A 21,413-nucleotide genomic window follows, 5' to 3' on the forward strand; every position below is an offset into this window, starting at 1 on the left:
ACTGCCAAGAAAAAAAAGAATGGAACTGTAAAAAAAAAAAAAAGAAAGAAAGAAAAGAAACTAGGTAAAGTTTTTCTGTAGCAAATAGCTACCGGATTATTCAAAGTTGTTACCTGATCATCACTCTGATGTAATCCACCCAGGGTGGTCTGAGGAAACCATTAGCCACCTAGGTCTGAGGTATTCCTTAGGAAAAGACACCTGGAAAGGGTACTCAGTAGGTCACAACTCAGTGCCAATAAGAATAAAGAGTTGGAGTTTGATCATGGGAGAGAACCAGAGGTGTTACAAGAGCCAGCTAAAAAGAAAACAGGAAGATTGACATGTGGTTCAAGTGGTGGAATGCCTCCCTAACAAACGTGAGGCCTTGAGTTCAAACCTTAGTATCACAAAAAAAAAAAAAGAAATCTGGAAAAAGTAATAACATTTATTTATAATCTTTCCAAAACTATCCTAATCTATAAGAAAACTATGGTGGTTGAGTTTTCTGTCAGCAACTTCCCAGACCCTGATAATATTTGGAATTGAAGAAGGATGGAACTATAATTAGTTATATAACTAATTAGTTCAACATAGTGATTTTGCTTTTTTCTTAAATAGCCAATAGCAGTTTTGTGAAAGGAAGGAAGGCCTAGTTAGACCTTAGCCTCTGTTCTACTTCTCCCTTCAGCTTTCTTACCTAAAGCATCACTTTTCTCTAGTAAAAAAAAATAATAATAATAATTGAGAGTCGTACAGTGATTTTCTTTTCCTACCTCAGATCCAGCATAGGCAAATTGGTTGATGAAATGGACAATAGGAAAGAAAAGAAAAGAAAAAAGACAGGCACCAGTGGCTCATACCTGTAATCCTAACTACTGTGGTTCAAGGCCAGCCCAGGCAACAAAAAAGTGAGACCCTATCTTGAAAATGCCCAACATAAAAAAAGGGCTGGCAGAGTGGCTCAAGTGGTAGAACACTTGCCTAGCAAGTGCAAGGTCCTGAGTTCAAACCCTAGTACCACCAAAAAAAAAAAAAAAAGAAATGGACAATATAAAGGTCTCCATGTGAACCAGGAGTGGTAGTACATACCTGTAATTGTAGCAAATGGGAGGCAAAAACAGTAGTGCTAGTTCAAGGTCAGCCAGACAAGCAGAGTGACTCAAAGTGACTCAAATGATAGAGTGCCTGCCTAGCAAGCGTGACATCCTGAGTTCAAACCCCAGTAATGCCAAAAAAAAAAAAAAAAAAAAGCTGTTTCCAACATACATTTCCTATTTTACAACAAAGAAGGAAGAACACCATATTTATTCATGAATATTTCTTAATCTATCCCTGCACTGTCTAGGTTTTTCTACAGCTTCCAGTAGAGAATAACTTTGCTATGGTTGTCCATACAAAAGCAGCTGGCAGAACCAGTATCAAAGTCACAGTTCGGTGTACAAACAGTTCCTCTGGGCAGTTTGAGGGGAATTTGTTGGAATTGTCTGATGAAGTTCAGATCCTGGTAAGCTCACAAAGCTAAATCTTGTTTCTGTATATCAAAGAAAAGAAAGTTATATTCTTTTGTCATTCATGAAGAGCTTAGTGTGAATAAAGAAGTTTCTACAGAGATTCCTGAAACAGGTTTTCATTTCCCAGATCTTTGTCATTCATAATTGCTCCTGTATAGTATTAACATTGGAACCTTTAGCACATGCCTTCCTTTCAACTCCCACACTGTGAGTACTATAATTACTAGAGAGGGACTTATTTCTGAGCCTCTCCTAATAAAGATATTACAATATAGCCATTTAGATAGACTCACCAGTAGAGAGAAGCATAAAATACAATCCTAACTTCTAGAAAGGTGTAAGAGTGAATGGTGAATTATGAATAGTTTCTACTTATATTCTCAGGTTTTAGCTAAATTAGGTCCCTATTGTTTTGGAATTCAAAAGACAATTACCATTTTTGTGGGGAAAGTGAGTTTCTCTACCTTTGAATTTGGGGCTGATTTTCTCTTTTTCTTTTCCCTTTATTTTGGCTTTGATTGATTCAGTATAAAGAAGAAAGTGCACTTTACTAGAAAGTGGAAGAACTAGATGATGATGACCCTTGTAAATTTAATGTTTAAGGTTTTTAAATATTAATATTTAATATTAAGGTGGGGGGGTTGGTGGGACTGGGGTTTGAACTCAGGGCTTTGCCCTTGCAAAGCAGGTGCTCTACTGCTTGAGCCATACCTCCAGGCCCTTTTTGGAAGTACTGGGGTTTGCACTCAGGGCCTCACACTTGCTCTACCACTTGAACCACTCTACCAACCCTTATTGCATTGGTTATTTGCAAGATAGGATCTTGCTTTTTGCCTGGGTTGAACTCAATCTACGATGTCTCTCAAGTAGCTAGGATTACAGGCATGAGCCAGAGGCTTCTGGCTCACCATTCCATTTTGCTCTAGTTATTTTGGAGATAGGCTCTCATGAACTGTTTGTCCAAGCTGGCCTTGAACCACGATCCTCCCGATCTCAGCCTCCCAAGTAGCTAGGATTACAGTTGTGAGCTACCCAGTGATATTTGCCCAGCAATATTATAAGTTCTTTGTTCCCAAACTTCATTTCAGGTTACCAGACCTAAAATTAGAAATTTCAATTATTTTATGCCCAAATAATACAGAGGATACAGTAAGCATAAATTTTGCCCTGTGCCCACTGTTTCAGTCAAAAGCAGGATTATTAAGTTATATATTCTAGAATAACTAGGTATGCTTGAAGTATTTGGTTCATTTTTGTAAGGAATAGTCCAGAAAATTTTAAACTAATTAGAAGTCAAACACACTGTTGACTCATAGTTATCATTTACTTTATCCTTTTAAAATTATACTGAAGTCCATGTGACTAAATGTCATAATTTGTCCTTTCCAGAATTGAGAAGAACATTATTTTCTTATTATAGGTCTTTGAAAAACTCCAGCTTTTCCATCCAAAGTGTCAACCTGAGCAGATTCTAATGCCTATGAATTCTCAGCTCAAACTTCATACCAACAGGTAAAGAAAAGGGAGAAAAACTTTAAGTATCTTCAGTAAAAAATTCACAACTGCTCGTTCCTTGAGTAGGTGATTTTTATAACTCCTGAATATTTTTTTTCTTTTTGTTTTTCTGAGCCAGGTTCTCACTTTGTAGCCAAGGTTGGCCTCAAACTCTCAGTCCTTCTGCCTCAGCCCCCCAATGCTAGGATTACAGCCATGTCTGGCTCAAATAATTTTTTTATTTGAAATGAAATCTCATAACATAAAATAGCCATTTTAAAGTGTAAAATTCAGAGGGCTGGAGGTGTGGCTGAAGTGGCAGAGTGCCTGCCTCTCTAGTGTGAGGCCCTGAGTTCAAACTCAACACCGCTCCCCCAAAAATAATTCAAATAAACTATTAAATAATAAAATTCAGCAGTACACGTAAAATATTGTACAACCACCATCCCTGTCTAATTCTAAAACATCTTCATCATTGCCAAAAGAGATTCCATACCAATTAAGTAGTCACACCCCACTGCTCCTCTGCCCCTAGCAACCACTCATCTGCTTTCTGTCTTTATTATTTATTTATTTACTTACTTTTGGCAGTACAGGGATTTGAACTCAGGACATTGCACTTGCTAGGCAGTTGTTTTACCACCTGAGCTATTCCACCAGCCCCCCCACACACACACACACTTTTTTTTTGCGGTACAGGGGTTTGAACTCAGGGTCTACATCTTCAGCTACTTCACCGGCCCTGTTTTTTGCAATGAGTTTTTTCAAGATAGAGATCTCATGAACTTGTTTGCCCAAGCTGTCCTTGAACCACAATCCTGATCTTTTGAATAGCTAGGATTACAGGCGTGAGTCACTGGCACCCAACTTCCCCAGCTTTTTTTGCTTTAATTATTTTTTATTTTTCTACTTTTTTTTTCCCCCACAGTACTGGGGCTTGAACTCGGCTTCACACTTGCTAGGCAGGCGCTCTACCAATTGAGCCACTCCATCAGCCCAAACAAATGGCTTCATCAATCTGTAACTCTACATTATTTTTCTAATAGGGCCTCACCATATATGCTCAAGCCAGCTTGAACCTCAGGCCTCCTATTTATGCTTCCTACATAGCAGGGATGACAGGCACGCATCATAACGCCCAGTTTTCTCATTGGTTGAGATGGGGTCTGGCTAACTTTTTGCCTACACTGGCCTTGATCTCCTGATCTCCACCTCCTGCATAGCTAGGATTACAGATGTGAGCCACTGGGTCTGCCTTTTTTTTGTTAATTTTTGAAACAGGGTCTTGATCTGTAAACCAGATCTGTGGCTTCAATCTCATGATCCTCCTGCCTCAGCCTCCTGAGTGCTAGGATTTACACATGTGCACCACCATGCCTGACCTGCTTTCTGTCTGTATAGTATTAACTATTGCAGACATTTTATATAAATAGAATCATACAGTACAACTTTTTGTGTTGACATCTTTTGGTTAGTATTGTATTTTTGAGGTTCATCCACATTGTAGTATGTCAGAACTTCATTCTTTTCTATGGTTGAATAATTTTCCATTGTATGAATAGATCACATTTTGTGTATCCATTCATCCACTGATGGGCAAAATTATTTTACTTTTTTTTTTTTTTTTTTTGGTGGGCCTAGGGTTTGGCCTCAGGGCTTCAAGTTTGCATAGCAGTCGCTCTGCTGCTTTCAGTCCATTCCTCCAGTCCATAATCATTTCCTGATTATTTTGGAGATAGGATCTTGAGAACTGTTTGTCCAGGCTGGCCTTGAACTATGATAGAATTACAGGTGTGAACCCCAGGCGCCCAGATTTTATTTTACTTTTTAACTGTAATGAATAGTGATGCTGAGCTGGCAGAGTGACTGAAGTGGTAGACTGCCTGCTTAGTAAGTGCAAGGCCCTGAGTTCCCCCAGTACTGCCAAAAAAAAAGACCCCTCTCCAAAAAATAGTGCTGCTATGAACATTCGTGTACAATATTTGTTTGAAAACCTATTTTCAGTTGGTTTTGGCCAAATTTTTTTTTTTTGCAGTGCTGGAATTTGAACTCAGGGCCTACACCTTGAGCCACTCCTCCAGCCCTTTTTTGTGTTGGATATTTTTGAGATAGGATCTCACAAACTATTTGCCTGGGCAGTTTGAAGCCATTCAAACTGTAATCCTCCTGATCTCTGCCTCCTGAGGACCTAGGATTACAGGCATGAGCCACCAGCACCTGGCTTCCAAATAATTTTTAACAATAAATATGCAATAAGATTTGATTTTTCTTTTTTCCAGAGTGAGGATTGAACTCAATCTCACACTTGCTATGTAGGCACTCCACCACTCAAGCCACATTCCAGCCCTTTTTGCTTTAGTTATTTCTCAGGAAGGGTCTCAAGTTTTTGCCCAGGCTAGGGCCTCCATCCTCCTACTATAACTCCCAAGAAGCTGGTATTGCTGGAGTGCACCATCATACCAGGCGTATTGGTTGAGAGGGAGTCTTGTTAACTTTTTTGCCTGGGCTGACCTTGAACCTCAATCCTCCCAATCCTGCCTCCTGAGTAGCTGGGATTACAGGTGTATACCACCACATCAGGCTTTGGGATTTGATTTTTTCTAATTGTGTTTTTGTTTTTTTCAGTGCTGGGGATCAAACCCAAAGCATTCTAGGCAAATGTTCAACCACTAACCTATACCCCCAGCCTCAGAATTTTGATTTTTAAAGAGAAAAGCTTAACCCAAAGGCAGATTTTTACCTGAGGAACAAATAAACATGCAATATAGATAATGACAAGCAGTTTGTTGGAATACAAACTCCAACAGAAGTCCTGGCAATCTTCACTTCTTTCCCTCTGGTCAGACAGGATACTTGCTCCATTTGTTTCCTAGGGAAGGAGCTGCCTTTGTGAGTTCCCGTGTTCTCAGGTGTTTTCCTAACTCATCTGTTATTGAAGAGGATGGTGAAGGGCTCCTGAAAGCTGGTTCCATTGCAGGTACTGCTGTGTTGGAAGTCACTTCTATAGAGCCCTTTGGAGTCAACCAAACAACCATAACTGGGGTCCAGGTGAGTTCAGGGACCTACTCAAATAAATAAGAGGGGGCTGGAGGTGTAACTTAGTGGTAGAGCACTTGCCGAGCATATACAAGACCCTGGGTTTGATCCCCAGCATCACACACACAAACGACAAAGAAACAAATAAGTAAGAAAAAGGAAGCCAGGCATGGTAGTTCAAGCCAATAATCTTAGTTACTTGGGAGGTAGAGATTGGGAGGATTTTGGTTCGAGGCCAGCCCCAGCAAAAAAAATTAGACCCCCATTTCAGCCAATGGCTGGGAGTGGTGACATGTACCTGTCATTCCCACAAACAGATGGATCAGGGTCCAAGCCGGCCCAGGCATAATGCAAGACCCTATATCAGAAATAACCAGTGGCTCATGTCTATAATCCTAGCTACTTGGGAGGCTGAAATCAGGAGGATCACAGTTCAAGACCAGCCTGGGCAAATAGTTCATGAGGCTCCTCCATTTCAAAATAAGCAGAGCAAAAGTGAACTGGACATGTGGGTCAAGTAGCAAGATCCCACTCAAAAAATGCATAAAAACTGGGTTCTGGTAGATTGAGGTTTGAAGCCAGCCCAGGCAAATAGTTCACAAAATACTATCTTGAAAAAACCCATTACAAAAATAGGGCTGGTGGAGTGGCTTGAGATGTAGGCCCTGAGTTCAAACCCCAGTAACACACACACACACACACACACACACACACACACACACCACCTCCCCCCCCCCCAAAGCAGGGCTGGTGGAGTGACTCAGATGGTGAGAGAACTTGCCTAGGAAGAATGAGGCCCTGAGTTCAATCTCCAGTACCACCTATATAGAAAGCAAAAACTGCTGAGGGCATAACTCAAATGGCAGAGCATCTTCAGGTGCAAAGCCCTGAGTTCAAACCCCAGTATCAACACACTCCCCACCAAAAAAGAAGTTCAGCTTCTCTTCACCTCCCACAGTTTTATTAATAGTCATTTCCTGTGTTGTTGTCATATTTCTTTGTCATCTCAAATCAAAGGCTATTGCCTATAGGAAAGGAATATCACTCCATTTTTATCAGATTATGTACCTTATGGTAGCAGTTCTTTTCCAGTGCATCCTTCTTTGTACTAGTAGTTCTATCTCCCACAGGTAGCACCAGTGACATACCTGCGAATGAGCAGCCATCCCAAGCTATACACAGCCCAAGGAAGGACCCTATCAGCCTTTCCCTTGGGCATGTCGCTCACCTTCATTGTTCAGTTTTATAATAGCATTGGAGAGAAATTCCACACTCACAATACTCAGCTTTTTCTGGCTCTGAACAGGTATGGAAGTCAAAGGAATGTTGTTGACATTGTGGTAGATATCTTACAGGTTAGGTTAGTATTATGTAACAGCTCACATTTTGAACTTGGAATATGATCTCTATTTCTTTTGCTAAAATTGGGGAGTAAAGACAAAAAGTACAAGAAAAAAAAAAAGAAAGAACTGGGCAAGGTGGCACTTGCCTATAATCCTAGCACTTGGGAGGTGGAGGCAGGAAGATCACAAGCTCAAGAGTGCCTTCCTAGCAAGTGTGAACCCCTGAGTTCAAGCTCCAGTACCACAAAAAAAAAAAAAAAAAAAAAAAAAGCAAGCTTTTAAGTCTTAGCCTTACTGGTGAAAACTCACTACCATTGTTCTCATCATAACTGAGGAAGCAAAAGTCTTATTGGGCACTGTATATATGAAGGTAATAGATTGATCCTGGACTTGCAGTTGCTTACTCTTTGTTGAAGAATTCTTTCTGAACTTTAGTTTTTGAGATAGGGTCTTGCTGTATAGCCCCAAGTTGGCCTTGAACTCACTCTGTAGCCCACACTGGCATAGAATTTGTGATCTTCCTGCCTTAGCATTACAAGGGTTGGGATTACAAATGTACATCACCACACCTGACTCTCTCTGAACTTTAAATGCTGAATGTAAATGTTGTGATGGGTTCTTTCCCCAAAACTATTTCTCACCTATTGTCTCTTTAGAGATACTGTTTGTTGCTGCTATTTATTTTGTAGTGCTGGGATGGAGCCCAGCTGGCTTGTACATGCTAACCAAAACATTCTTTTCAGAGGTATCTGCCTTTCATGTCTTTTTTCAGGGATGACTTGCTGCTTATTGGACCAGGGAATAAGAACTATACTTACATGGCCCAGGCTGTGAACAAAGGGGTAACACTTGTGGGGCTCTGGGACCGGAGACATCCAGGCATGGCAGATTATATTCCTGTTGCTGTAGAGCATGCCATTGAGCCAGACACCAAGCTTACCTTTGTTGGAGATGTCATCTGCTTCAGTACTCACCTCGTTAACCAACATGGTCTGTATACCCACCCTTTCTCAACCTCACAATTGACAGTGCTAAGGATTCAAAAGCAACTAATCTCTTGGAGGATTTCCCCCCAAGTTATCTACAATTTGAGGGCCTGTCTAAGGAATAAAATACTTTTGAGTGTTTTAATTATTTGAAGGTCATTATGTAGGTTCTCTTTTATTTTGCTGGCATGATATAGGAAGGGGAAACTGACATTCAGGAAATAACTGTCCCTAAAGTTGAGTGTTCTTCCTAGGAAGAGATACCTACATTTTTGAAGATAGAATGGTCTTCAGTGGCCTACTGATTTGAAATTTCAACAGACTGACTTATATCAAAGATTGCAGCCAAGTGCTTTCTCTTGTCTTTTTCTAGGTGAACCTGGGATATGGATGATATCTGCTGACAACATTCTACAGACAGACATTATCACTGGAGTAGGAGTGGCCAGGAGCCCAGGAACTGCAACAATTTTTCATGACATCCCAGGAGTAGTGAAAACATATAGAGAGGTAAGCCTAACAAGTGGGTTGAAGAGACTAGGGTAACTGTTTTCATATATGAGAACACGCATACAGAAAACATATCGTAGGGAAAGAAATACACTCATACAACAGATATAAAGTCATTTAGCAAACTTTACTAGAACATAAACAGGGTTTAGGATTCTTCACCAGAAGGATGACTAATTTGATTTCTGTTTTAAGAGATTACTGTGCTACGTTTTGATTCTAGACATTAGAGGCAAGGGTAAAACTTGAAAAACCATTTAAGAGTCTGTTGCAGTAATCTAGGTGAAGTATGATGGTGGGCCCCACCCACCCACCCACCCCAAAAAAATGGGCCTGGGAATATTGCTCAATGGTAGAGTGTATGTCTGACATTCATGAGATCCTGGGTTCTACCCCCAGCACTGCAAAAAAGAATCTTTATTTTTTTAGTAGTACCTGGGCTTGAACTCAGGCCCTACACTTTGAGCCACTCCACAGCCCTTTTTTGTAATGGCTTTTTTCAAGATAGGGTCTCATGAACTATTTGCCCAGGGCTGGCTTCAAACCGCAGTCCTCCTGATCTCTGTCTCTTGAGTAGATAGATTACAGACATGAGCCACCAGTGCCCCTCAAAAAGAAATTTTAAAAAAGAATTTGTATATATATATGTATATATATATTTTTTTTTTGAAAATGGGACAACAGATTCGAAATGAGTCAGTAGAGAATGAAAATTTGATACAGGAGTAGGGAGATATCTAGCCATCTTAGTACTTAAGATGAGTGAATAGTTGGCTGGAGGCATGGCTCAAGCTATAGAGCACCTGCCTAGCAAGCACAAAGCCCTAAGTCCAAACCCCACTATCACCAAAAGAAAAAAAAGATGGGTGAACAGGTGATGGGCTTGACTTTATAAAGCTTTTTTTTAAACCCCTCCCACTTAAATACATGTGTAATATCTTCCTCTGTTTCCCAAGTATTTATTCTTCTTTTCATTCCACACACATAGTAGCTATCATTTTTTGAGTATCTACTATGGGTTTGGCTTCTTTTTTTAATATCCCAATACATCTATAATTTTAATTTCCACAACCTCAATGAAAAAAATTTTCTTTTTTCCTCTTTGTATTTCCAGAAGCCAGCATGATGCCTCCCACATAGCTGGCTCCATTGAGTGTGTGCTAGTTAGTAAATAATTTCTTCTTTCATTGAGCTCTTAATGTAACTCTTGGATTTTAAAGTTCTTGAATATTAAAAAATGAACAGTATTGATACATTTAAATTGAAGGTATTTGGGCAGAAAAGGTCACATCATCTTCTCATTATAATCATTAAAACATTTGCCTTTTGTGTGTGTGTGTGTGTGTGTTATTGGGTTTAAGCTAAGGGCCTTATGCTTGCTAGGCAGGTGCTGTACCAGTTGAGCCATGCTCCTAGCTGCTAACATTTTTTTTTGCCTGGGGCCAGCCTCAGACCAAGATTCTCCCACCCAAGCCCTCCCATTTAGCTGGGATGGCAGGTGTGCACCACTATACCTGGCTTATTGATTAAGGTAGAGTCTCGCCAACTTTTAGCCCAGACTAGCTTTTAAACTATGATCCTCTTGATCTCCACCTCCAAGAAACTGGGATTGTAAGTGTGAGCTTCTGCACATGGCAACACTTGCTTTTTATACATAAGTTGTATGATGATAAATTAGGAGAATTTCAACAAATATAAAAATACCTGCATTGAGACAGGAGGATAGTGAGTTTGAAGTCGACCTGGGCTAGTGAGACCCAAGCAAAAAACACAAACAAACAAAAAAACCCACAATGTAAGGCAGAACACTACAAATATATTGAGAAAACAAAATCATTTTTGATGTTTCAGAAAAGATAGAGATTATATTCAAGTAGAAGAACATTTTAAGAGCTTCCTAAGAAAGCTGCCATTGTTTTCAAAGGTTTTTTTTTTTTTTGGTAGGAATGGGGTTTGAACTTAGGGTTTCACACTTACAAAGCAAGTGCTCTATTGCTTGAGCCACACCTCCAGTCCATTTTGCTATGATTATTTTTGGAGATGGGGTTGCAAGAACTAATTGCTTCAAAGGCATTTTAACAGGGACTCATGGAACTGGAAGGTATGTCAAAAGGACTGGACAAAAACTTCTTTCTAGAAAAAATATATTTTCTTCTCAGCCAGGTGCCGGTGGGTCACACCTGTAATTCTAGCTACATGGGAGGCTGAGATCAGGAGGATCACGGTTGGAATCCAGACCAGACACAGTTCTCAATATCCCCATCTCCAAATAACCAGAGTAAAATGGACTAGAGGTGTGGCTCAAGCAGTGGTAGAGTGCCTGCTTTGCAAGCACTGAAGCTGAGTTCAGATCCTAGTCCCACTTAAAAAAAAAAAAAAAAAGAATTTTCTTCTCAAAGGTAAACATTTTGTCTTTTGTGGTTCTCAAACGTGGTCATGGGCTGATGGAGCGGCTGAAGTGGTAGAAAGCCTGCCTAGCAAGTGTAAGGCCCCCAGGAGTGACAAACAAACAAACAAAAAACCATGGTTATGAGAAAGGTCAGTTTGGATTTGTGTGAAACAGATGCTTTTGGTTAAAATAAGTTACAAGGGATGGAAAGGGAGGGAACCAGATTCTCAAAAAACATAGGTACAGATTTTCCTTTGGTTTGCTGGCAGGTAGTAGTCAACGCATCAAGATTAACGCTCAGTTATGACCTCAAGACTTATCTCACCAATACCCCCAATTCAACTGTATTCAAACTCTTCATCACCACTGGCAGAAATGGTCTCAATCTTAAAGGTCAGAAATCTCTTTATAGGTCTGAGTGATTTGTCTTTCCCATCTTCCCTCAATTCATTTATCCCTTTGGATCAGTAACATAAATTTTTTTTTTATTTCAAAGTTGACTCCATCTTAAATAATTCAGATCTAATAGGCCTCAGAAATTGACTGGATTAAGGTTTTTTTGTTTTTGTGGTCTTGGGGATGGAACCCAAGCCTTGCACATGCTAGGCAAGCACTCTGCTATCAAACTACACTCCCAGCTTGGGGTAACTTTTTCAAATAGATTCAATCTCTCCCAGCTTGGGGTAACTTTTTCAAATAGATTCAATCTATCCACTACTTTTTTTTTTCCCTTGGCAGTTCTAGTGTTTGAACTCTGGGCCTTTCACTTGCTAGGCAGGCACTCTACCACTTGAACCACATTGACAGCCCTCTTTTTTTTTGTTTTTTTTTTTTTTTAACTTTTTGTACCTTTTTTTATTTTCTCTTTTTGGTTTTGATATAGACTTCACCCTCAATAAATTCAGGGTAAGGTCTAGGAATCAATTACTTTAAAGCTTCCCCAAAACTTAGAATTGTTGGAATAGGTAATATCTGAAATGGTTTTGCTTAGCAGTTTGCCTTGCATTTTTGTTTCTTTTTTGTTCTCTATTAGCCTATGATTTACTGCATGCCAGGCATGGTGGCAAACACCTGTAATCTCTGCACTTGGGAAAACATCTTGGGCTACCTAGGGAGTTTCAGGCCAGTTGTGTAACATAGTAAGACCCTGTCTCAAAAAAACAAAAAGCAAATAGTAAAGGTGGGTGAGAAGGAAGAAAACTAAAATAAAGAACCTCCTAATCTGGGTATGGTAGAACATGCCTGTAATCCCAGCACTGGGGAGGGTCAAGTAGGAGGATCCTGAGTTTGACGCCAGCCTGGGCTATACAGCAAGACACTATCAAAAACAAACAAAAATTTCCTAATAGATTCTTCCTCAGAATCCTCTAAAACCACAGTTTATTGAGAAACTTCCTGCATCAGTCCTAATGATGTTGCTGATAGTTTTTAAGTGATCACAATAGTCACTGCACTGCAGGCAATGCTTCAATAGACTGAAACCATTCAGAAACTGCAAGGGCAAATCTCGTTAACAGGACACTAGTTTCAATTTAAACTAGAAGAATGCCACCCATTGCAGCTGACTCAACCATGGTGTCACTGAACTTCTTCTTGGGTATGTAGCTCCTCTTCAGCCATCACTTGTGAAGTCCTAGGGATTTTGGCTTAAATCATATTGCATGGGTTATGGAAGGTGGCACAAGCCTATAATCCTAGCTACTTGGGTGAGATTAGAATCACAGTTTAAGGCCAAGCCCAGGCAAACAGTTGAGACCCCCATCTCCAAAATAACCACAGAAAAATGGACTGGAGGCATGGCTCAAGTGGTAGAGTGCCTGCTCTGTAAATGCAAAGGCCAGATTTCAAACCCCAGTCCCACCAAAAAGAAAAATTAGCAGAGGCAAATGTCTTATTCTTTCACCTTGATTGCAGCAAAGCTGGGCAAACCAGCCAGCACTGACTCTCTGCCTCCCATCCCCCAAAATATATTGGGGTCTTTTTTTTTTTTTTTTTTTTTTTACAGTAATAAGTGCTTAAACTCAGGGCTTACACCTTGAGCCAGTCTACCAGACCTTTTTTTTGAGGGGGAGGGAGGGAAAGGGCTTTTTGGAGATAGGGTCTCATGAACTATCTACCAGGGCTGGCTTCCAACAACAATCCTCCTGATCTCTGCCTCCTGAGTAGCTAGGATTACAGGTGTGAGCCACCTGTGCCCAGCTATACTAGGGTCTTGAACTTGGGCCTCATACTTTCTATGTAGGCGCTCTAGCACATGAGTCATGCTCAGTCCTTTTTTGCTTGTTTTTTGGATAGGATAATTTTCTCCAGGGCCACTGGTCCTACCTTCTGCCTCCTAAGTAGCATGGTGCCTGGCCCCCTTTTACACATTTCTGTTATTTACGTCTCTGCTTCTTAGGATCCTGCACCCCAAATCAGGCTTTGGCAATTACAAAAGTACTTCTTCCAGAGACCCTCATGCTGTGCCATGTACAGTTCAGTAATACTTTGCTAGACATTCCAGCAAGTAAAGTCTTTCATGTCCACTCAGATTTCAGCATGGAGAAAGGTAAGGTTCAGCAGTTGAAATTTTCCCTCTTGTGTTATTTGTACAATTGTTACTTTATTGGATTCTATTTATATTTTTTTTTTTTTTGTGGTACTGGGGTCTGAACTGAGGGTCTACGTTTGAGTCAACCCTTTTCTGTGATGGGTTTTTTCAAGGTAGTATTTCACCAACTATTTGCCCTGGCTGGTTTCAAACCACAATCCTCCTGATTTCTGCCTCCTGAGTAGCTAGGATTATAGGCATGAGCCACCTGTGCCCAGCTTTATACTTTCGTTTTATCTGGCATCCCAGAAATTATAATAGCATACCCTGTGCTATTATAATTGGCTATTTTTTTTGTTAGTCACCATTTTCTGAGGGTCTGCAACATGTCTCATTCATCTTTTGACCCCAGCATGCAGCAGTATATGAATGTTTTTGAACTGAAGGATATTGCATCAAGTGGAATGTTAAAAGAGACATAACATTGGGATGACTTGATATAAATCAACCTAATGAAAGGATTCATGTCAAATGTAAGGCATCAACAAGATACTGCTACATTATAGGAGCCTCTAATCCTACATTATGTAGTAATGGTAAGAGTAAAGAGCAACCAAGTTCACTCAGCAAACTGATGATTACTGAATGAATGTCTAGTACCAAGACAGAAACTACAGTTAATACTAAAGCTTTTGGGTTTTTTTTTACTATTTACCACTGATTGTACCTCAGTGGTAGAGCATTTGCCTAGCATGTGAAACCCACAGACAAGTGATTAAAACATGCTCAAAAAGCTTGTCTTCACTGGGTGGTGGTGACTCATGCTAGCTACTTGGAAGGCTGAGATTGGAAAGATCTTGATTTGAGCCCAGCCAGGGCAAATAGTTTGTGATACCCCTTCCCCAAAACAACCAGACCAAAATGGACTTGGAAGTATGGCTCAGGTAGTAGAGAATCTGCTTTGCAAACTTCAAATCAAAACTTGTTCAAACCCCAGTCCCATGAGGAAAATTCATTCTTTTTCTTTAATTGCCCTGCTTGTGTGACATTCCTAGGTATGTTCACTTACCATTGACAGTTTTCTTAGATAGCAAATTCCGATGTGGTTTCCCTGGGGAGCTGTTTTTCTTCAGTTATCTGTCTCATGGTGACTACTAGTAAACTTTTTATTTTTCTCTTCTGAATGTACCATGTTGCCATTTTTCCTGAGTCTCTGGGCCTTCCAGCTCAATTTTTTCTTCTTTTCAGGGGTTTATGTCTGCTTAATCGAAGCTCGTCAACAGCCAGAAGAGTTGCTCCAGGCCCTCAGTATGGCTGACACCTCAGTCTATGGGTGGGCCACACTGGTCAGTGAGCGTAACAAGAATGGAATGCAAAGAATCCTCATTCCTTTCATCCCAGCCTTTTACATTAACCAGTCAGAATTGGTTCTTAACCACAAAGACATTGGGGAGATAAGAGTACTAGGAGTTGATAGAGTTCTTGAGAACCTAGAGGTATGTTAATGTCTGAACAAAGAAAAACGGTATGGGATTTTTTCATTCTCATTCCAAGAGTGAAGGAAATTACTGGGTGACCAAATAACCACCATAGGAATTTCTTAAATGGGAAGATGAAAACCTGTCCTGTCACAATCTAGGTAGTCTGGACATAAACATTAGTGCTACTTTTTTAAACAATGTCTAGAATTCTTTTTTTCTGGTCTACTATGTAGTCTTTCAGCTCATTTTCTCCCTTGATCCTTTAATATAAGGGGTGAACAAGTAAATGATTTAGTGTCAGCTAGCTAGAAACCCTGATCTTGACAATTCTTGTACCATATGTTTAAGATTGTTAACATACTGATACAACACTGATTTTTCTTCTTTCAAGTAAGTGCTATTTTTTTCTTTTCTTTCTCCAAGGTCTTCCCCAGCTCTCCATTTCTAGTGGTCTCTGCCCATAGGCACTCTCCCTTCACGCCTGGCCTGGCTATCTACCCAGTAAGGGTGGTCAACATCACTGCCTTCCAGCAGATGCAATCACCTGTTTTCATTAATATTTCCTGTGCACTCACCAGTCAAAGTGAGGCTGTAGTAGTGAGGGCCATGGACAAGTCTGGTGCAGGTGAGCATTGGGGAGGGGGAAGGTCCTGTTTTTAATCTAGAGGGAAAGAAAATACAATGTCCATTAATAATTCTGTTAATGGGAAACATTCAGCCATTTGACCAAGATTACTCAAATGTAAATTACCTTCCATTCAGATCTACCCAAAATATAACCTTTTCTTTGCCATACTAGGGTATGAGCTCTACCACTTGAGCCACTCCATCCACCCAAATGGCTGGGTTTTGAGGGCCTATTTTTTTGAGTCCAGGCTGGCCTCAAACTTGCTATCTTCTTGTCTCTGGTATGCTGGGATTACAGATGTGCACCCCAGGTCCAGGACAACTAGACACTATTACGTTTTCAAATGAAACATCTGCTTTGGATGTGGTATGAAAGTAACAATGCTCTTGTCGTGTTATGGCCAATTCACAGTTCAATGTGAAGATTCAGGTGTCTTCAAGCGGTTCATTGGTTCTTACCAGATCCTCCTCTTTACCCTTTTTGTGGTGTTGGCATCAACAGCTTTCATCGTTCTAGGTAAGGAGTCCTTATGTTCTGCATGAACTTTTGACTTGCAAAGTGCCTTTTTAGTTCACAAACTAAATGAAGATGAAAATTAGCTATTTGTTGCATCTAATTTGTAACAAGTAGTTGACACTGAGTTAGCCTCCCCAGCCCAATCACCTAGTGGGTTAGCAATAAGCTAGATGTGGCAAACTAAGAACATCCCAAGTGGAAATCACTGCTCAACTTTGATGTAACAAGTATCTTTGTTCCAATTCATAACTAAGGATTCAATACAACCTATCACTATTTTCTATGCAACATGTTTTCGCCTATCCTTTAGCTAAAAGTTGCAAGGAAATCTCTAAAATGGGCAAAATTGCTGGGCACTTGTGGCTCACGCCTATAATCCTAGCTAGTCAGGAATTGGAGCTCAAGAAGATTGTGGTTCAAAGCCAGCCCTGGCTTATAAAAACCCCATTTCACAAGATACATAGGGCTGGCAGAGTATCTCAAGGTGAAGGCCCTAGTTCAAGTCCCAGTACCATAAAAAAAAAAAAAGCCTATTTTGTTTAGCTTATAGCAAATAGCAAGCATTTCCAGTAAATCGAAAAATAGCACTCAAGAAATCCTAGAAGAGGGCAAAATTAAGATAAACAAAAATTTCCTATAGTAGTGTATTAAAAATAATGTTTGTCCCTTAGTATATGTGGGTGATTGGTTCTGGAATCCCTTTCAGGACACCTAAAATCCCAACACCCAAGTATACTGTGTAACATGGCATTTCCATTTAATCTAAGCACATTCTCTCATATGCTTTAAATTACCTCTAGATTACTTAAAAATGCCTAAAGCAATGTAAATGCCACACAGTTGTTGCACTGCTCAGGGGATGACAAGGAGAAAAATTACTATGGATCATTCTTTTTTTTTTTTTTTTTTTTTTTAGTATTTTCAACCCTCAAATGAATCCATGGACAGGACATACTGATATCTGAAGCACCTTTTATAGCAACACTTATAACTGATTTTTTTTAGTTGACCTTACTCATTAACGCCTTCAATGAATTGAAATCATATTAACCCATTTTTGTGACATCTCCCTTTTCCAGCATACAATGTCTTCCTAAACAAAATACAGACTGTTCCAGTTGTTTATGTACCAACTATAGGATCATCACAGCCAGGTAATGAACCATTGCCTTCATCTTTGAGAGTCTCAGATACGCATTTGCTCAATCCCTCATCATTTCTCTTTTACCTTCTAGGTTATTATACTGCTACATGTTCTCCCCCTCCCTACATGAGTCCACAAACCCCAGTGGCCCAGAGTCGGTTACAACATTGGTTATGGAGTATAAAGCATTAACATAACTTGGCTAGGTCTCCCTTATATAGGGGAATCTTGATTTCTAGTTCTAGACAAGGAGGAACCCAGCAGCAAACTCTACACTAAGCCTCCAAAGCAAAGCTTCTTAGAACTATAAATAAAGGATCTTGAACAGTTTGTTTTTGATTAAGTCATTTCTTTTAATACTAACAAAACATAAGCGGAAGTAAAAATTCCATTTATATATAGCATCCCAATTTCTAAATCAAGCTCAAGATTTACCAAATGAGCCTATGTGGATATAATGTCCTAAACGGACGTTTTAAAAACTTGGCCACTTACTGCCCCAAATGTCTCTTAGTGCTCCACTCTTCTGAATAGTCGAGGATGGAACTTCCTAGCAGTTAAACAAGACAAACACTATATATCCAAAATGTATTTATTGGGATGGTTTTGATTTCCCACTCATCTTGATTCAGGGTGCTTTTAATGCTGCTTCCTTCTGAAGGAACATCCTGGAAGAGAAAGTTTAGAAGGTTACCTGACATCAACCTTCCTATTCTGCCCACTCCCCCACCCCCATAAAACTAGCAGATGCCTAGTGATCCATCCCCAGAAAGCTTTAGTCTATTTGAAGCTCATTTATCAAAATCAGTCTGCCCTATCTTTGAGATTAATTCGTTTTCTGACAATACCTACTTTAAAAAAAAAAGAGAAACTAGGATCTGGTCCTCTTTACAAGTCAGTCTGGAAGTTCACATTATGCATGATCCCTCTTACCTCAAAACCAAAAAGCACCATTTAAATTATTTACCTTCTGTAAGCCTTGCTTTTCCTCCTGTGGGCTGGCAGAGGACAGTGGAGCAACCAACACACAAAACTACCGTTTGTGCATGGCTAAAAACGGTGGTGATTTTATAGCATCCTGGAAAATAAAACCAAGTTAAGAAACAAAGGGTTGCCGGGCACCTGTCATCCTAGCTTCTGGGGAGGCAGAGATCAGAAGGAACGCGGTTTGAAGCCTGCCAGGGGAAATAGCTCTCAGATGCTCTCTCTCTCTCAAAAAAAAAAAAAACTCATTACACACACACAAAAGGGTTAGTGGAGTGGCTCAAGGTGAAGGCCCTGAGTTCAAACTCGAGAACCGCAAAAAATAAATAGCAAAGGATTTACGTTTTTTCCAGTATTACTCCCCCATTCTTATTCTTTGCTTAACCCAACTCATCATTCCATTAATGTTTCCTGACACAGAAGTACCCTGTGGACCCTCTGTGTGGAATTTTGATGGACCACTGCAATACCCGCCAACCACATACATTTGAGACATAGCTCTATCCGTTTTACAAATTTAAACTGGGGCTGCCGAGTTCCTTTAGGGGCAGGGCACAGCTCACACTAACTTTTACCATCTATCTGTTGGATCCCAGAGCTTCCCCACTCCCGCAAGCCATCTAACCTGGGCACTTCACATCCATGAAGTAGGAATTGGGGCTTTGCACCAGGCGCTTCTTCTTGTGTTTCCTCTTCTCCTCCTCTGGCGAGGGATGAAGAAGATCCTTTGCGAGCTAAGGGGCAGAAATGCAGAGACTTAGCAACGAACGGTGAAGGGGAATGGTGGAAAGCAGCCCCAACTGTCACACACCGGGGGTAATTCGCCCCTCGCTGCCCCTGGTGTCTGCGCAGCTGGGCCGCCATCTTATGTCCTCTCCGCTCCCGTCTATGCGGGTGGCCAGTGGGCCGCTGCGGTTCCTGGAGTTAAGGTCCTAAGAAGTGCGGAGGACAAATGTGGACCCTCTACGCCTGAGGGGAGTGCGTACAGAAGAGCTAGATCTCCGCCGAAACCTGGACCAAGGAACTCACAGGCATGTTCTCGCTAGGAGGTTCTCACCGCCGGAAAGGGGCGGAAGAGGAAATCCTGCTCCTTATATCAGGCATCCTACAGGAAGTGACGCAAGGGTCTTGAGTCGCCATGTTGGGAAGGTCCTGCTTTCCTTTCGTCTGCAGTGGGACGAGACGGGGATTGCCATTTTCAGAAGGTCTCTAAATGATAGTCATGTCACAAATGTATCGCCATGTTCTGAGAGAGCTTTCTATCTTGAGTTGAGCTTTTAGTTGCTGTCAAGCGATAAATGGACACTTTAAATTTTCGCTACACTTTGACAGCCGGAGCCTAGTAAATAAGGAAACACCAGTGAGATTGAGCCATATCTAAGACTTCTTTTTCAATTATCATATGTATTTTTTACTATTTTTCAGTTTATCTATATTTAACAATTTTGGATTAAAATACATTTTTTTAATGTGTGTGTGGAGGGGGAGGCTTTGCATTTGCAAAACAAGTACTCTACCCCTTTAGGAACACCTCCAGTCCATTTTGCTCTGGTTATTTTGGAGATCAGGTCTCTCCAGCTCTTTGCCCCGGGCCTTGAACCTTGATCTTCCCAATCTCAGCCTCCTAAGTAGCTAGTATTTCAGGCCTGAGCACCAGAGTCCAACTAAAAATATATAGATCGATTGATAGATTTTTTTTAAATTTCAGCATTGAAATTTTTTGGGGGGCAGGGGGCACTTGGGTTTGAACTCAGGGCCTCAAACTTGCTAGGCTGGCACTCTTACTACATTTTTTTTTTTTTTGTGATGGGATTTTTGAGTTAGGGTCTTGTGAACTGTTTGCCCAGGCCTGGCTTTCAACTACAGTTCTCCTGATCTCTGCCTCCCAAATAGCTAGGACACAGACATGAGCCATCAGTAGCTGGCTTGAATATATAAATATATATTTGTCCTTTCTCTTTTTTGATGCTGGGATTGAACCCAGGGCCTCATGCAAGCTAGGGAAGCGCTCTACCACTGAGCTACATCCCAGCTCTATTCTTTTTGTTATTGTTGGGACTGGGGTTTGAACCTCAGGGTTTTGTGCTTTGCCACTTGAGCCACACCTCCAGCCCCAAAATATAGAAATACACATTTTTTAAAAACAGAAATCCCTCCTCATATTTCACTCAACTTAAACTAACCCTAGTGGTTACCATTGCTAATTCCACGTCCTCCACCTACCTCACCAAGCCCCCCAAGCCCCCTCCCCAAAGAACCCAAGAACTATGTACCACTGAGCTACATCCCTAGCTCCCATCTGATCCTTTGCCTCTGAATAATATTAAAATCAAGCATGTATAAGGTACTTACCATGTGCTTTATTTTTATTGCTTTACTTGTGTTATTAATCATAATTCTATTGGGTTGATCTCTTATTATCCTATTTTGCACATTTTTGTTTGTTTGTTTTTCGTTTTTTTGAGACAGAGTCTCACTATGTAGCCCAGGCTGGCCTTGAGCTCTCCATCTTCGTGAGTGTTGGGAATACAGCATGCACCACCACATCCATCTTCACAGATTTTTACATTGATGCACAAAGAAGTTAAATAAATTGTCCAAGGTTAAGTGAATATGTGTCTATGCTGCTGTGGACAGCTTTACACATATATGTATAGGTCAAGAATCCCTTATTACATCTATAATCCTAGCTACTCAGGAGGCAGAGATCAGGAGGATCATGGTTCAAAGCCAGTTTGAGAGACCCTATCTCAAAACAATCCACCACAGGAAAGGGCTGGTGGAGTGACTCAGGTATAGGCCCTGAGCTCAAACCCCAGTACCACCAGGTGCTGGTGGCTCACGTCTGTAATCTTAGCACGCGCTCTCTTTCACGCGTG

General features: G+C 40.7%; 2 protein-coding genes across 27 annotated transcripts in view; one reads left to right on the plus strand and one right to left on the minus strand.

Annotated features, from left to right (window-relative positions):
* Nup210l (nucleoporin 210 like) overlaps positions 1-17,882 on the plus strand; it is an 83,337-nt gene extending 65,455 nt beyond the window's left edge. For 14 of the 25 annotated variants that reach the window (XM_074048006.1, XM_074048012.1, XM_074048007.1 and 11 more), the window contains 12 exons: positions 1,328-1,486; positions 2,914-3,005; positions 5,861-6,035; positions 7,154-7,329; positions 8,139-8,356; positions 8,726-8,862; positions 11,521-11,644; positions 13,650-13,799; positions 15,030-15,277; positions 15,686-15,887; positions 16,302-16,406; positions 17,486-17,882. In XM_074048006.1, coding sequence (XP_073904107.1) covers positions 1,328-1,486; positions 2,914-3,005; positions 5,861-6,035; positions 7,154-7,329; positions 8,139-8,356; positions 8,726-8,862; positions 11,521-11,644; positions 13,650-13,799; positions 15,030-15,277; positions 15,686-15,887; positions 16,302-16,406; positions 17,486-17,742 — 2,043 coding nt within the window. In that variant the 3' untranslated portion in view covers positions 17,743-17,882. Of the gene's footprint in view, positions 1-1,327; positions 1,487-2,913; positions 3,006-5,860; positions 6,036-7,153; positions 7,330-8,138; positions 8,357-8,725; positions 8,863-11,021; positions 11,661-13,649; positions 13,800-15,029; positions 15,278-15,685; positions 15,888-16,301; positions 16,407-17,485 lie in introns of those variants that run through there. The other 11 variants (XM_020166251.2, XM_074048008.1, XM_074048009.1 and 8 more) reach the window with 11 other exon arrangements.
* Positions 17,883-18,124: 242 nt separating this feature from the next.
* Positions 18,125-19,637, minus strand: Rps27 (ribosomal protein S27). Of its 2 annotated transcripts, none has more exons than XM_020166267.2 (4): positions 19,564-19,637; positions 19,160-19,268; positions 18,518-18,628; positions 18,125-18,218 (listed from the first exon to the last, which is right to left on the minus strand). In XM_020166267.2, exons 1-4 carry the CDS (start codon positions 19,567-19,569, stop codon positions 18,190-18,192), a joined length of 255 nt encoding a protein of 84 aa, XP_020021856.1. In that variant the 5' UTR covers positions 19,570-19,637; the 3' UTR covers positions 18,125-18,189. The 2 variants fall into 2 exon arrangements, with proteins under 2 accessions (XP_020021856.1, XP_073904137.1); XM_074048036.1 differs by having other exon boundaries at positions 19,521-19,603.
* Between the last annotated feature and the right edge of the window lie 1,776 nt (positions 19,638-21,413).

Source organism: Castor canadensis, chromosome 11 (genome assembly GCF_047511655.1).
Source record: "Castor canadensis chromosome 11, mCasCan1.hap1v2, whole genome shotgun sequence".
Classification (NCBI taxonomy): domain Eukaryota; kingdom Metazoa; phylum Chordata; class Mammalia; order Rodentia; family Castoridae; genus Castor; species Castor canadensis.

Bases quoted from the DNA above. Each gene is read 5' to 3' on its own strand.
- Rps27 (XM_020166267.2), bottom strand. The intron at 18,629-19,159 runs GTTAGATGGCTT...TTTATTTTCCAG, and splicing joins CATGGATGTGAAGTGCCCAG to GATGCTATAAAATCACCACC. The intron at 18,219-18,517 runs GTAAATAATTTA...TTTCTCTTCCAG, and splicing joins AAAAGCAAGGCTTACAGAAG to GATGTTCCTTCAGAAGGAAG.